The sequence below is a fragment of the Megachile rotundata genome, chromosome 15, assembly GCF_050947335.1.
Source record: "Megachile rotundata isolate GNS110a chromosome 15, iyMegRotu1, whole genome shotgun sequence".
Taxonomy (NCBI): Eukaryota; Metazoa; Arthropoda; class Insecta; order Hymenoptera; family Megachilidae; genus Megachile; species Megachile rotundata.
Genome location: NC_134997.1, coordinates 7,546,338 through 7,564,379, shown reverse-complemented (window position 1 = coordinate 7,564,379; position 18,042 = coordinate 7,546,338). Strand labels below are relative to the sequence as shown.

At 32.9% G+C, this 18,042-nt stretch overlaps 1 protein-coding gene across 22 annotated transcripts in view; it reads left to right on the top strand.

The window, feature by feature from the left end:
- LOC100878152 (protein muscleblind) overlaps nucleotides 1-18,042 on the top strand; it is a 491,425-nt gene that overhangs the window by 228,676 nt on the left and 244,707 nt on the right. Inside the window, exon 4 of one of the 22 annotated variants that reach the window (XM_076540520.1) lies at nucleotides 15,638-15,718. The exons of the other annotated variants lie outside the window; for them this stretch is intronic. Coding sequence (XP_076396635.1) covers nucleotides 15,638-15,703 — 66 coding nt within the window. The 3' untranslated portion in view covers nucleotides 15,704-15,718. Of the gene's footprint in view, nucleotides 1-15,637; nucleotides 15,719-18,042 lie in introns of those variants that run through there. 22 annotated transcript variants of the gene reach the window in all.

The window sequence follows — 18,042 nt, the reverse complement described above, 5'->3', positions numbered from 1 at the left end:
TTAAATATTCAAATTTCTAAATTGTTAAATTCTTAAATTTCCAAATTTATAAATTATCAATTTCTTAAATTTCCAAATTTATAAATTATCAAATTCTTAAATTTTCAAATTCCTTGATTACCCAATTCTTAAATTTTCAAATTTCTAAATTGTCAAATTCTTAAATTTCCAAATTCCTGTATTGTCAAATTCTTAAATATTCAAATTTCTAAATTGTTACATTCTTAAATTTCCAAATTTATAAATTATCAATTTCTTAAATTTCCAAATTTATAAATTATCAAATTCTTAAATTTTCAAATTTCTTGATTACCCAATTCTTAAATTTTCAAATTTCTAAATTGTCAAATTCTTAAATTTCCAAATTCCTATATTGTCAAATTTTTTAATTTCGAAATTCCTACATTATCAAATTCTGAAACCACCAAATTCCTAAACTACTAAATTCTTAAATCTTCAAATTTCCCAATCTCCAAATCTCCAAATACTAAAATTGTCTAAGTTCTCCAATTTCCAAGCTCACAACTCTCAAATTTCCAAATTTCACAATTTACCCGTAAGTTTCCGCAATAAATACAAAAGTTTCTCTCATGGACCACACACGCATACGTGCCCACAATTTTTTAATAGCCACATTCGTACAACATCTTTTTCTTCCCTCGTCAAACGTAACGGGGAAAGTTTGATCGTTTAACTTTGAAACACCCCGAATGTATCGTGGAATTCGTTGAACGTTAAACGCAATTTTTCCGAGCGTTTCGACGGCACTTTATTGCACCGCGAAATTGTCATTTGCCATGGTGATTCGTCGCGTGGTTCGCTCACTGTTTTTCACCGGCTCGACGTAAAATGCGTTGGCGGTGAAAATTATCGCGACAAAATGGTTTTTGTTTCACCCTGGCCATCCTGCTACCGCGGTTTCATTCGCTTTCTCTTGTCGCTCGATTGAGAAACGGCCCTGCATTACTCTTTTAACTACAAATTATTCTTTTTCCTTACCTAATTGTGATTTACTGCGCTTTTTAGTTTATCCTTTACAACTCGAACGGTATATCAATACAAGTACGTTTTGTATAACAGCAACGACAAATATATTACTTTTAAAAGACATAAATTCATTTTAAAAAATTTAACTCGGTTAAAAAATGTGAAAGGCAACACAAAATTTTTATAATTTCAGAAATTGAAAAATTAATTAACAAAATTTTATGATCGATTATAAAAATTGTTGGGACAATTAACAATGTTTTAAGATGCATTTAAAATTTGATAAATTAATTAACAAAATTTTAAGATCAATTAAAAGATTGATAAACTAATTAAGAAAGTTTTAAGATCAATTTAAAAAATAGACAAAATAATAAATAATATCTTTGATCATTTAAAAAAATTACTAAACTAGGTAACAAAATTTTAAGATCAATTAAAAGATTGATAAACTAATTAAGAAAGTTTTAAGATCAATTTAAAAATTGGATAAATAATTAATAATATCTTTGATCATTTAAAAAAATTGCTAAACTAGTTAACAAAATTTTAAGAACAATTAAAAAATTGATAAACTAATTAAGAAAGTTTTAAGATCAATTTAAGAAATAGATAAAATAATTAATAATATCTTTGATCATTTAAAAAAATTACTAAACTGGGTAACAAAATTTTAAGATCAATTAAAAGATTGATAAACTAATTAAGAAAGTTTAAATTGATACACCAATTAATAAAACTGTAGATTAAATTGGTAAACTAATTAACACAATGTTGAAATCAGTTAAAAATATTTATAAATTAGTAATTACATTTTATAAATTAACTTTAAAAATTTGCAATTTAATTTTAAAAAGTTTGTGAGCAGATTTCATAGACTGATAAATTAATTTAGAAAATTAAAACGTGTAATTATTTTCTTGTGTGATTGCATTTTTTGTGTTAATAAGTTACAATTGAATTTTCATTACTATAATTAAACCTTGATTATTAAACTTCATACTGATTGCTTGAACGTGAAATTATCGTGCATAAAACGTTAATAATTTTATCGTTTACTATTACATTATTTTTTAATGTAACGTTCAAGAGTATCATCAGAGATATTAAAAAATGAAACGTGGCGATGAAAGAAAAAATTGACGAGTTAAATGAAAGGATATTAAAAAAAGTTTGCAGAGAAAAAGAAGGATGGTTTTTATAAGATCTGTCTGCAGGTTGAATGTGTATTTCTCTGGCTAATATTTGGTGGTTATGGTGGTAAACCGAGATTTGAACAGAGGGGAAGGAGAACGTTTTCATAGAGAAATCATTGGCTGGATAGACTAGCCATTCAACGATTCAGCTTTTCAATCAGCAATATTAAAGCTTATTCGGTGTATCGTTCTGTTTGTATCGATCCACTTCCGCGATATTCATTATCAAATATTTTAACGTTGATATATAGAATACGGCGATATATTAAAGTATCGTATACATCGAACGTTTGCCACTAAACATCAATTTTGTTCTAATTTTACCTCGTCTACTATCAATTTCCTAATTATCTGTTTAACACTGATTACGAATATTGATTATAAACTATGGCTAATTATGAATATCGATTATAAACCTGCTGTAATGCAAATTTAGTTCGACTGCAGTGTAAATTCGATTGAACTAACGTAAATTCAATTCAATCGTGATGTAACTCAATTTTATGCAAATTCAATTGAAATTAAATTCGTTAATTCGTTTGCATACTGTTTTACTTAAAATTGTCACAATTTTCAGTTTTTGTAAAAAACAGTCTAGAGTGTTTATTTATATATCCTCGTTTTTAAATTCAATTCAAATTTACAACAATGTCATTTGATTTATATTTTAAAAATGTAAACAATACATAAAAAGTTAATAACAAAAATAAGTGCAACATCATAATATCATATTTAGTTAAAATACTAAATTTCGAGGTGTTCCTCAAATTGAGATAAAACGGGTTATAAACTCTTTGTACATCGCCAAGATGCTCTGTTATATCACGAAGAATATTTGCAGCGCAGCTAAGGGTTAAATCAAAAGATCGTAGACGGGAAGAAATGAAAAACGCATCAGTCGGTGTATTGATTTTGTAAATTTTCGCGTAACTCGGAGGTGAATAGCAGTTCGTTTGACGGGACGGCGATAAACAAAAATGGGGATGGAAGGAAACGAAGCTTTGCGCGCACCTTGCTTCGAAGACGTCGAGGTGATAAATCCGGCCTCCTCCAACCTTCGCCGTTTTCAACTTTTTAACTTTCGCAACTTTCTTATTTATGTGCACCACGTACAGGAATAGATTTTGCCAGTTAAAACTTGCTCGCGACGTCGATATAAACGAATCGATCCTCGCGATCGAAATTACGTTCCTCTAAAATAAAGACACATTTCACGCTTAATGAAGGGGTTGTTTTTTCTTTACTTTCTTAACTTCCGAATACTTTTTAAGAAAACTAAGATATTACAAAGTTATTAATTTATACGTCCAGTATTTTATAGAGCATGATACTTTGTAAAATATTCACCCTTGCGAAGGAGAAACTCAACAGAATATGCATCTTGTAAACCCTTTCGTGCTTGCTATTTTCATGGTTACGAAATTACAAAAAAATGCTACCAAAAATGCAAAACTGTGCAGTAGATAGACAGGTAGTACTCTAACCAAATGTAACAGGAAAAAACCGATGCGCATAAAAATAAAAAAGTAACGCAGCTTAATAAAAATTCGTGGAAAAATGTAAATCCGCGTGGGCCATGTTAGGAAGTCAGAATGGACAAACGCGGATTTATTTTTAAATTGAAAATGAAGCGGAAAAATAAATAAGTGAATACCGAAGCATCGACTAACATATACACCCGTTCTTTATTTTAACAAAATACGACGGATGCTCTGACAAAAGCACGGCTACAAAATTTTGTAATGCAAATGTAAAAACTGAAACCAGTCATTTTGACTGTTTGGTAGATCCACTATTGATACTGCGGTGTCCGGGTATATGACCGTGAATCTTTTCGGAGATACGACTGCGAATATGTCCGGATATATGACCGCGAATCTGTATGGATATATGACCGCGAATCTGTGCAGTTGCATGACCACGAGCTATGCTAATCGTTTCTTAGAAATTGTTAACTGGGAGCAGACGAGCGAATTACCGAAACGATATGAATATACGTTAGATTTTTATTATAGCGATAGCAGCTACCCTTAACGGAATTAATCGAGATTCCTACGGCTGAGATAATAGTACTCGCGACTGTTTTATTAGCCTTTTATTAGCTTTTAGCTGAATAAGTTATGTTTAATTGAAACAATGGAAGGTTTAATACGAATGGTATAATGTATATGTACATTTGAAATTAGACTGCATATAAAGTGTCGGTATTAATAACAGTAGGCATAGGGAGAATAAGATTGGGTGTAAAGACGTTTCATCCAGTTAATTATTAGTTGTAATCTGAAGTTATATCCTAATGAAAAGATGGAAGGTATTGATACGAATGATGTACATTACATTTCTAAACAGGGTATTTAAAGCGTTCAGTACTAGTAATAAAAATGAGAAGAAATAAAGAGGCACTTTATTCATTTTTGTATTAATTATAATTTAAAGAGTTGTATTTAATTGCAATAATGAACGGTTTGAATTAATTGTATGATGTACATGTACATTTGAAATTAGTCTGTGAAATGTTTAATATTAATGACAATAAAATTAGGAAGAATAATGAAGTGTGTAATTTTTTTAATTATAATTATAATCCAAACGTGTTATACTTGATTGAAGTAGTGAAAGGTTCCAATCATCGTTATAATATACGTGTATGTACATTTCAAATTAGTATTCTGAAGAAGTTATTTTAAAAAGTATATATTTGTTTAAGAAGAATTATAATTTAGCATTGTGTCACATTGTAATGCTATGTATGCGTAATTCCAGTTGAACATTGCCGTACAGAGAGGCACCACATAAAGTTCACCTGTGCCTAAGAGGTTAATATAGAACTGATCAGAAAACGTCGTACTCTCGCTATTTCCGAAACTTTTCCTTGTTTCGTCTGCGATTTTCCGTAGATGTACCGGTATCGATGGTATGAAAAATAGTTGGCACACGACTGACAAGAAAGTCGAGAGGCTTCGATGGAACTATGCAGTGAGAAAGAGAGAGAGGAAACAGAGAAGGCGAGAAGATCTACTATTGCTCCTGAATTATTGAGCGATGCACTCTACGTTGGCTCGTTCGCGTATTCCAACAGCATTCGTGTCGACTCAATTCTACCCGGCATTATTGTCTCGTAGCATGGATCCAGTGTAAATTATTTCACGATTCTTTTCCGTAGATAGTCGTTCACGGTATTTGCCTAATGAAATTCCACGACGGGTAAATATTTTATTGATGGCTAAGGTACAGCTGGCTTCGTCGATATTGTAAGGAATTTTCGATTATTTCTGCGACTACAACGAAAACTTCCTTTTCATTTCGCTGACTCTGATTTTAATGAGTTTTCGAACGATCGAGGTTATTGTTCATTTATTTTTTTATCATCGTTATACTCCATTGGAAGGTTACTAATGGACCTCGAAAGGTATGTGCGATTCGAACAAAGCAGAGATTTTCGAATTTTTAAATCCATAAATTTCTCAACTTTTCATGTCATTTTAATGATAATAATAATTTCCCACATTCCTAGATTTACTTCTCTAATCGCCACACTTTGACCTTCAATATTTTCTAATTGCATCTTCCGAAATTTCCAAAACTGTATATACCCACCTTCTCAAACTCGCAAATGTCTATATTCCCGATCGGAAAAATTCTGAATTCTTGATTGAGAATGGTGCGATGGTAGACGATATCTGTCTCGGAGAACGCGAACGAAGAATGAGAGCAACGCGAATGATAATAGAGAAATTGCTGCGGAGAAAACAGACGGATGAACAAACAGAGAGACAGGCTTCCTGACGAGACTGGGTGTGATCATCGTATTGTTCGATACCTCAATTTTCCGTACTGTATCATCTACCCTGCAGTCTAATTACCCTCGAGGCTTACCACGCGGTTTTAACATCGGCGTACGGCCATGTACGCGATATGGAAGAGAGAAATTGGGGGATTGTGCGTATAGGGCACAACAGAGGGAACGAAACACACCACACCACGATGAGATAAGGTCAGAGTGGCAGATTTCACCGGGAAATTTATGGTGTTTCACTATTGGGCATAATTATCGTCAGATACGGGATCGTTGATGTTTCCCGCGTCAAATTGCTATGTACAGGATGTTCCGTTTTTATTCAGACTCAGCGGATTATATGATCGGTAATAAAAATTCGGGGCGAGCAAATATTATGCGGAATCGTAAATTTATTACTGAAATGTAAAACTGCAGATGAGGGCATTTTTGTTGGGTCCATGTTGTGTTTAAATTTTCTATTGTAAATGCTAAATTCGCGTTTTAATTGAATGTCTGAATTTTATTTTTTTATATGTGTAATTTTGAGGTCTTTATCTGATTTTATGTTAGTAAAAGCAGACGATTTTTTAACAAAATTGTTGTGGTGTTAGGCGACATCCTCTGATGTGTCACATCATAGCTGTTCAGAATTATTATATATTTTAAAGTCGTACATTTCATTCTGCAGGATTATTTAACATTATTTTAGTAACAAAGACAGTAATTTTATGGATCTAGGTGTGGATGAAGAGTTACGATTTTTTGACGAAAATAGTTGCGGTGTTAGGTGACATCCTCTAATGTGTCACATCATAGATGTTCAGAATTATAATATATTTCAAAGTCACACATTTCATTCTGCAGGATTATTTAACGTTATTTTAGTAACAAAGACAGTAATTTTATTGATCTAAATGTAGATGAAGAGTTACGATTTTTTGATGAAATAGTTGTGGTGTTAGGTGACATCCTCTGATGTGTCACATCATAGCTGTTCAAAATTATAATATATTTCAAAATCACACATTTCATTCTGCAGGATTATTTAACGTTATTTTAGTAACAAAGACAGTAATTTTATTGATCTAAATGTAGATGAAGAGTTACGATTTTTTGACGAAAATAGTTGCGGTGTTAGGTGACATCCTCTAATGTGTCACATCATAGCTGTTTAGAATTATAATATATTTCAAAGTCACACATTTCATTCTGCAGGATTATTTAACGTTATTTTAGTAACAAAGACAGTAATTTTAAGGATCTACGAGTGGATGAAGTATTACGATTTTTTGATGAAATAGTTGTTAGGTGAGTTTAGCCTAATCGAACAGGCGAAATGGTGGCATGGAACGTGCGACATCCGACTGTCGGCGTCTTTCTTTTCGAAGAACGGTATCCAAAGAGAGAATTTATCGAGCATGAACGAAATTGCTGGAACAACGAAGTTCTCGTTCCAGGATCGATCACATTTTAGTCGCACCCTCCCAAAGGGCGACACGCTCTCTCGGCCGGTTATTAATTCCGGCGACTCTCTTACGTCACGTATCGATTACGTACACGGAAAGTCTCTCTGGCCGAGACTATGATAACCCGACGAAAGTGGATAATGCAGAGATTGAGTTCGACTTGACTTACGTTCGCGGCAACTATTTGAAAACTACTTGGAACTGTCGGATTAACTGAAAGTATGTGGCGGCGAGGATTTTTATCCGGAGGAGAGGTGCATTATTCATAGGGTAAGCAGCGCGAATTTTCCCGACGACTAATGCGAAGACGCTGCTTTCCATTTTCTATCGGATTAACGGAAAACACGGAGGAAACCGCCCCGAAATTCTACCTTTAAAAACAAACCTGTTAATTCCGCCTTTCGCCACGTGGTAATTTCACCTGGTTCCCAGGGACAAAAATATTTGGACTTTTACACTGTGGAAATTGAGGGAACTTGTTTATTATTTTATTCGAACTTACGTATTCCACTTATTTACGTGCGATGGCAAAAATTAATTATATCAAATGAAAATTGTGAAAATTTGGTAAGATAACTCGTTTATTTTATTTTGCAATTTTTTTACATTTTTACTATGGCATTTCACTTTTTGTAATTTTTTCATCAGTTCATATAGTAATTTTTTTATAAAAAATTCCTAGCATTGATATGTATATATTTTCAATATTTTTGAACCATTTTTTTCACTAAACTTACATAGAATGTTATATAATTCCTAACATTAATAAGTATATATTTGTAATATTTTTAAATAATTTTTTTTACTGAAGTTACATAATTCCTAACATATTAATATGTATACCTTCTCAATATATTTGAATAATTTTTCTTTTACTAAAGTTACATAGAACGTTATGTAATAGTTATTATTAATATGTATACATTCTCAATATTTTTGAATAATTTTTTTCGTTGAAGTTACATAGAACGTTACAAGGTGAGAAAAGGAGTGTGAGAAGGAATCCTAATCGCATAACGGCAAATAACAATTAGTTACTAACTTTCGGTTTAACCTGGTAATAGAGTAGTCCACATTGTAAGATATGCGAGTATCTCGGTTATGTATGTATGAATAAGTATGTTTGAGTTTAATTCAGAATCAGCGTTCGAGACTCCGAAGTTGGGCGAGTAAAGAGTTGGAGGAATACTTCATTCGGAGTTTAGGATTATTCATAGTAGGCGGAATACCAGATTATATACAGGTGTCTCAAACAATTTCATATGTACATTACAGAGCAGATGTAAAGGAGACTTCAAAGTATGGAATAATTTGGAAGTTTACAATAATTCACGAATTTTGAATAATTTGGAACTTTGGAATATTTGGAGATTTAGAACATTTCAAAATTTAGGACAATTTGAAAATTTAACAAAATTCGAAATTTTAGATCAACTCAAAATTTCATAATAATTACAAAATTTACAATAATTCAAAAATTTGGACTACTTCAAAATTTCCTAATGATTAAATAATTTACAATAACTAAAAAATTTAGACTACTTCAAAATTTCCTAATAATTAAATAATTTACAATAACTAAAAAATTTAGACTACTTCAAAATTTCCTAATAATTAAATAATTTACAATAACTCAAAAATTTAGACTATTTCAAAATTTCACATTAATTAAAAAATTTGTAATAACTCAAAAATGTAGACTATTCCAAAATTTCATAATAATTAAAAAATTTACAATAATTCAAAAATTTAGACTACTTCAAAATTTCATAAAAATTAAAAAATTTTAAATAACTCAAAAATTTAGTCTAATCTTCAAAATTTCATAATAATTAAAAAATGTAGAATAATGCAAAACTTTATAATAATAATTAGCAGTAAGTTTACTAAGATACATCAAATGTTTAATCCAGAATATTAATTAATTGTGTCAACGAATAACTTAATCCATCAAAGTTAATTTACTTTGTTATTACTGAACAAGATTTTTAAATTAATTTTTTTACGAAATTTTACAATCAAATTTCTTAATTTATTTTTTGAAGCGATTTTTCTATTACTTTTTCTATATTCATTTCTTGAAACAATCTTTCAATCACTTTTCTGTTATTTATTTTATTAATCATTTCATTCATTTAATCATGAATTTTAATTTTATAAATGAATTTCTCAATTCCACATTTTACAAATGAAGTTCTCAATTGTTTTAAGAAATAGTTTATTGGCAATTTCCATTTACGAACAAATTTATCAGATACAATAATCAATAATATTACACATTCACATGTCACATGTGACACAATTAATACATACATAAATAGTCCTGTAAGTCCTACTCCACATCTTCACAAAAGAGAAATATTACCATCCACATAATTATTTAAATAAATCCTGACAATCGAATATCCCCGACTCCATTCCCAATTTTCATATCCCTAAATTTCGAATCGGGGTAGCTTCCCTATTTAGAAGGAACAATAAACTTGACAGCGAATATGCAGGAAATCTCATCAGCGTTCAAAGTACGGGAACATCCGTGTAGCATGTGCTCCATGTTATTGGAATATAATGCAGAAGAAAAAGAAAACGGCTCTAAAACGAAACGATTCCTTTATTCGCGTATCGGAATGGGGGAACGTGGGATACGAGAAAAAGGAGGGCCACGGAAAATAGAAAAATTCGTGATTCCCGAGTGTTCCTTATCGGCGGGTTCGATCGATGGAAAGTCATCCTGATTCAGTTAGCATAACAATACTCTTCTCGACACAATTCTCTCCTCAGGGTGGACGGCGTCGAATCAATCAAAGGCACGTTCGACGCCGCCAGAGAATCGAGCCACGAAACCACCTGACAATCGATATTTCAAACGTAAGTACGCCGTGACTCTCTTGGGGCATGTCTAATCCGGTGACGGGCACATCGGATGCCCGGCGAGACGGTCGTGGGCAGGGGTGCCGGAAGAAAGACTCGTGAAATTTTTGAGAAATCGTTTCATTTCTTAACTGTGTCAGTTAGCTAAATCTGGTGTCATCAGTCAGCCACATTTGAGCTAACATTAAAAGAAAGGAAATTAAAATGTATTTCATATCAAGGTTCCTTTTATGTAAATTATAGATGGACCTTTTCAAGTTTAGTGTTCAAAATTTGTCCCTGGCTAAACAATTTTTCTTAACAATCTTCGCCATCAGTCAAAATTAAATTTGTACCCAAATTAACTGAATCCTGCAGTCTATCTACCCGATTCAGATATTAGAAAGCCCGATAAATTTCGAACAAGCAGAAGCGGTATTATTTATCCCGGAGTGGAACGTTAATCCCGAAAAGAGGCAAGATCAACGAGTTTACCAGTTTCTTTGGCTGGTGTGGTCGCTCCGTGACACGGATACAGAACGGTCGTGTTAAAACGTTGTCCTCGGAGAAAATGTCAACAGACGGATGTCTGAGAACAAAGAAAAAGAGAGAGAGAGAGGGTAAGGACACCTACTAATTTCAACGAGGGGAAAACTTTGGCCGATGGAAGTTGGCCGGAACCCGTGGCTAGGATAAATTATGTGAAAACCGAAATTGAAGGACGCCGTGGCGCTTAACTTCCTGCACGGAACTTTGCTGGAAATCGCTGGAACTCGGCCTGCCGTGAAATATCGGGAAACACCGGCCTTGGATTTACCGTCGTTTTCTTGGACTTTCGAAATATTTTGCCTGACGTCAAAAGGAAGAAACATGCCACGATCGTCTTTTCATCTGATTATGGCTTCCTTTGGCTTTCTTACTCCTTTTCGTGCTGGTGCGAATTTTTAGCTTTTGATGGGTTTTGAATTTTATTATTTAATTGTAACAGTATTTTGTTAATTTGTTGTACAAGTTTCGGTGCTCATTCTTCAACCATTCTAGGGTCAGACTTATTGTTAGACTCTTAATTTAAGGCATCTTAGCCTAACCACCTATCCATCTGTTTGTGCAAATCTGTGTACATGTGTGCACATGTGTGTACATGTGTGTATATGGGTAAATCTTTCAGGAATACTGTTTCTATTCATTGAGATGAATAGAACCACTTGCCTTTTTCAATTTTTCATAATCAAACGTACAAATATGTGACAATCGATCGTCATATCACATCAGGTCACTGGCCATCATATGTCGCCACATTTGTCTACGTATGATCCTCATTCATACCTCACATAGTCCACCTCGTAATTTGTGCAAAATAGTAATGTGCTAATTGTCTTCGACCTTCAAAAATAGCTAACATATGCAGATGTGCATATGCGTGTATGTATGTGTGTATGTACGAAACTGGACCATCAGATGTTTAGCTGCTGTTAACATGAAATGCTAACTGAATCAGTGCGGAAATTGATTGCCCAAAGACGTCAATCATACACTGTTTTCAGTCGTAAATTTCAGCTGAGAACTGCATGAAAGTGTAACATTCCACATGTGTTATGTCTAGCCAAAAAGAAATCTGAACAGAAACATGAGTTGTTGAAACATGACTCAGCTGACATTCACAGTAGTGGTATACATAATTATCGTGTACATGAAATTTAAGAGTGTGACACCTATATGTGAAATATATGTGATGAAGTGTACCACATGTGACTATAACTTTGACAAAATAACTTTGAATAAAAGAAAGTATACAAAAGTTCTTTGAGTAGCAGATAAAGTTGGTGAATATTCTGTGCTTCTGACACCTATATGTGATGTCACCTATGTGTGGTGAAATGAACATTTGTCGTTTATAACCTTGACAAAATAACCTTGAATAATACTAAAATTCTTTGAGTAGCAGATAAAGTTGGTGAATATTTTGTGTTTCTAAAAGTGGAGAGTATTGTCGAAATAATACGTCGGAAAGTTGAAATAAGAACCGATGTTTCCAGAATGTTTCGAGTAACTCGCGAACGTGACAACGTGCGAAATAAGTGAACAGCTCTCGAAGGCCAAGGAGTGGAAAGGGTGCGGCGCAAAGTAGGCATCGAGGGGAGTGAATTTTGTTTACGAAACGCTCGAAGGAGAAAGGACAAAGGGACGAGAAAAGTAACCAGCAGGAGAAAACCACTCCAAGTACAATGTTTCCCTCTGTTGCGGCGGAATTTGCCTTCGAAAATATCGTTTAGATCGGCTGGGGCTTGCTTATAGCGTGGGGGTGAGCGAAGAAAACGAGATGGCGGAAGGAGAACATGGTGTGCCACGCTTCTACCAATTCGACTGATACAATATCGTTCAAAAGTATTTTCTTTTCTATTTTAGTCTGTTGTATTCTTATTTGGAATTTTATTAGAATCGTTTAAAATAAATTTGCTAGGTTATGATATAATGGAGTTTAGATTATTTGGACTATTAGATTAGATTAGATTATTAGTGTAACTTTTTTATTTGTAATTTTGTGGAGAACAATTGATAAGTATTGGGTGTGAAATTTATATAATAAAATTTAGATAAATTTATATAAAATGTAATTTATATAATGTAATAAAATAAAAAATTTATATATTCGTTTATAAATAAAAATTCAAGTAAAAAATTCTGTAAAAATTTGAGTGAAAAATTCATTACAAATTCATTAAAAAATTCAGTAAGAATTCACTTCAAAATTTATATAAAATACAAGTCAAAATTCATGCGAAAATTCACCTAAAAATTTATGTAAAAATTCATGTAAAAAATTCATATAAGCACTTGTAAATTCATGTAAAAATTTATCGAAAATTTTATTTAAAAGTTCAATGCGTTAAAAATTCATGTAAATGTGCACCGAAAAATTAATTGCAATTTATTAAAAAATGATGTTGAAAATATATTTAAAAATTGATATAAAAGTTTGGTAATAAAATTTGACATTTGATGTTAAAATAAATCTAAAATAAAGTTAGAAGCAGCAAAATTACATATCAAAATATTTACAGAAACATGGACATGTAGAAAATTATTTATTAATCGTCTGTGTAATTGACATTTTAACTGAAGAAAGAATTATTAAATTATTAAATTATTATTGAATTATTAAATTTATTTGGTCACTTCACTATCTGATATCAATTTGAAGTAAAAAATATTTTCTAACGATAAAAATTGATTATAATGATTTATAGGGGTTCTTTTTGTATACTCTGAGAATTTCCTCTTGAACATTTTCAACCCCACAATTTTTGAATTAGTTAAATAACAAAAAAATCTTGACCACGTAGGATTTTGATTGAATGAGTTATTTGAATACAAACGAAAGGTTGGGGGATGTAATGCTAATATAAAAATTACTGCACGAACCCCTAATGGCTACGCACCCCCAGGGACAGCAGTTTATGAACGTATGACTCAGTGTGTACCATAACGTATAAAGATAATAATTTAGTCTATATACTACCAACAATAACTTATACATATAATAATATATATTTATAATAACATATATATAATTATATAATATATAATAAGTAATAATGACATATATAATAGTAATAATAAACAGTAACATAATAACGTATTAACCACAACGATGCAACATATAATTAATAATAATTTAACATAAACGTATTAATGATAAAAATACAGTACAAACAATACAACATAAATGAGATACTTTTGCACGGTATTGTATACGGAAACGAAGAAGAAGAAGACCAAAGGAGTGAAAGTGAACAAAAGGGGATGAAAGAGAGAGAGCGGTAACCCGCGGGTCAGGTAACCCTGGATTGCCCATTTCCAGTTTACTGCTAATTCATTCAAATTGTATTTGTTCCCAAATATACATTCTATTCTCCGGCTTTGCCCCTTCCATTCGTTCCTACATCGAAACTGAACGCATGTACGTGTACTGGAACGGAATGTACACGCGTACACCCGGAATACACGAAAATCGCGTATATCCGCTTCGAACGAGAATTATTCGGAACAGAGAGACGTATCCTATTTTCTTCCAAACATTTTCTTCTATCACCTATTTTTGTTCGAGATACTTGCGAGATCTGTTGCCGGTGATTATTGATAACGGAAATAGGGTACTGGGAGATGGAATAGGGTGTTTTGCTAGTTGCTTACGTGAGAGATTTAGGGGAATCTCAAGACTGTGGGTTTTGTATTTCAAAGTTTGGGGATTGAATTTTCATATTTTCTGTGTGGATTTTTTTCTGAGGGGGTGAATTTTTGAATTCACGCATTTTTGAGGGGGTGAATTTTTTAATTCACTCACTGATTTGTAGAATTATTTTCTACATACACCACAGGGTAGTTTTTGGAATTTGCTAGTATAGTGATTGAAATGTCACAAAGTTTCAAATTGTTACAAGTATGAGTTTCAAGACAGAAAGTACTGTTGAAGACTCTTCAAATTCTCAAACTTTTATTTGTCCACATTTTTAAATTTTCAATTTTTTTCGGCTTCTACATTTTCAGACTTTAAATCTTTTGAATGATTGAATTTTTAATTTTACAACTTTTCAGTACTAAGTGTTCCTGAATTTCAAAAAATGACCAAATTCCACCCTTAAAAGTACCCACCCTTAAAACTTGTCGATCTACATCCTTCACTACAAGAACGACTGTATCAAATCAGCAGAGCAGTTAAGAAGTTAATCAATTTCGTCGGTGATAATCGAGGCGAAAGTATAAATCAGATATTTCGATGTTTTTATCGACGTGAGTGTATATTTAGGGTGTAGCTCAGGATATCGGTCCATCCATTAAGGCTGTATAGAAGCACTCACGTATAGCCCCGGGGCAATATTGTGTTTTCTTGCAGTCCCCATGTACCCCATGCGGGTAATCACACAACGGCTCCGCCATTTCTCTCTTTCTCTCCCGAATAAACCGTTAAAGCGGCTGAGAAGTTGGCGATCGGTAGCTTCGATCAAAACGTTGTTGAGGATATACGGGTGGAAAGTTGTGGTTTGCTTCTACCGGAAACATAGTTTCTTGTTTATCGAGGCGACAAGCTTCTCGGGAATTTTCGCGGTAAACCCTGCTCTCACCATTTGAATTCTTAAGGGTGTATTCTCAATCGTACTGGACGACTTTAGCGGATTAATTCCAATATTATCAAAATCATTGTCATTAGCGAGAACACTGAAACATTCTTTGAGTATTCAGTAATTTCTCAAGATACGGTAACAAAAAATTTTTAGACGTTTACCTGAATTGTCTTATTATTTTTAACTATAACGTTTTACATTTATATGTTAATTAAAATTTTATATTTTTTGTTTCAGGTAAGTTTACTGCAATTCATCTATGAAGTGTGCGACGTTTGCAATCTAGAGTTCCGTAATTGGTAAGTGAATTGATATTCATCTGATAGAAAATTTACAATTTTATATAGCTGCTTTAATTAGTAATAAATTAATTAGATTTATTAATGAGAAGAATTTGAGATTTGAAAGTTTATAAATTAGTGACCGGAGATTTCAATATTAATGAGTCTGAGAATTAAGAAATTTGCATTAGAAATATAGAATCTGGGGACTTTTTGATTTAGAGATATTTAATTTTGGGAATTGAGAAATTTTTATTAGGAGTATAGAATCTAGGGACTTTTTAATTTAGAGATATTTAGATTTTGAGATATGGGTATCTGGAGATTTTGGGTTCTAGGGATATATGAAACTACGGATATTTGGATCTAGGGATATTTGCAACTAGAGATATTGGAGCTAGGGGCATTTGGATTTAGGGGTATTTGAAACTAGGGATATTTGGAACTAGGAATATTGGGATCTAGAGGTATTAATATCTAGGGATATTGCAATCTAAGGATATTGGGATCTAGGGATATTGCAATTTAAGGATATTGGGATCTAGGGATATTCTAATTTAGGGAAATTGGAATTTAGAGATATTTGGATCTAGGGATATTGGAATCTAGAGATATTTGGATCTAGGGACATTGGGATCTCGTAATATTTGGATCTGATGATGTTAGGATCTAGGGATTTTGCGATGTAGGGATATTTGGATCTAAGAGTATAGTGATCTAGGGAAATTGAGCTTTGAGAATATTAAGATCTAGGGATATTTGATTATGGTGGCCTCAGGGATATAGGAATAAATGGATTTAGGAATCTAGTAATTTTTGCTTTAATTAATATTGTGATCTAGGGATATTTACTTCTATAAACAGTGTGCTCCATGGATATTTATATCTTGTTATATTGTGATCTAGAAATATATACAATTCAGGTATATACATTATTATGATCTACGTCTACTTGCATCTAGGGATATTTAGATATAAAGATCTAAAAATCTAGGAGTACAGGTATATTCAAATCTCTAAATTAGGAGAGCTTCTGACCTAGTGTATTATGTTCTAAATATACTTGATACACAGGCATAAGAATATCTCTATTTTGAGAATATTTAATATACAGCGTAGATGAATCCCTATATAAGGATATAGAAATACGAAACTACATATACTTGAAAAAATTTCGTTAATCATATAGGTATCCCTCTGACGATAAATTTGATACAAATATTCCCCACCCGTTCTAGTCAAATAAACATCCAGTATACGACTAGAAAAGAAAAATGCATGAACCTGTCGCGGATTGCAATAACAACGAGTCATTTAATAACATTCCCATCTCCCGATTCGAGCGATGTTTCCGACGGTGATAACTTAATTTCTGCCGTTTTCAAATTGGACAGGACTCGAGTAAACTTTATATCCCGGGCGCGCGGTAGCCGCGTCAGTCGGACGTACGGTTATCCCGTGTCCAGTCGAATTATATTTTCCCCGCAGCATCCAGGTATATACGGCGATAAACTTATTTTTCTTTTGTTTGTTCGCTTCTTTCTCTGGTGGCCTTCGTGATTTCTCGAGCGAACACAGACCAGAGCGTGCTGGGACTGCCGAGTCACCTGGCGATACACGAGGATCGTTTTTCACGCGATCCCGCGCCCTGACTTTCAATGTTCCCTTCGCTTTTGCTTCTTCTATCGACGAACCGTGCCCCGGGGCAACCCAACCAATTACTTTCTTCGATGAATCATTACATTTTGCTGGGAGAAAGTTGTTCGTCGCTGGACAACGGCTCTCAAACTTCACTCTTCCGATCTGATTCGATACGTGCTTCTATCTTCAAGGCTATAACCATCGTAATTGTTCGATATCTTTACATCAGTCCATTTTATTTTTACGTGTTCGACTGGTAATTAATTGAATTTCGACAAGTTCTTTTCGTTGCAAACTTAAAAAATATTCTTAAAATTACTGTTATTTAAGGGACCGAGTCTCATGTTTCGAACCTCTTCTTAGTATATCGCTTATATATTAGGTTTTTTTATATTACGCACCTTATATTTGTATCGCCATCAAATAGATGTAAATACAAGATTAATATTAGTCATTTTAGCTCTCAAGATCAGTGTCAAGTGCATCTTCATTAGTGTACAATTTTCTAGCCACCTCAGAAGTTTAATTTATGCGCAGTTCGTAACGAAAAGAAATAAACATGCGCAGTAAGGTTCATACAAAATAACATGATTGAATATAGTATAACAACTTCTTGCGCATAATTATTGTGCACCGTTCACTACTGCGCATGAGTTACAGGTTTCATTGCAGTTTCAATCATTACTGCGCATAGGAACAACTCTTCAATCACCTCAGAAG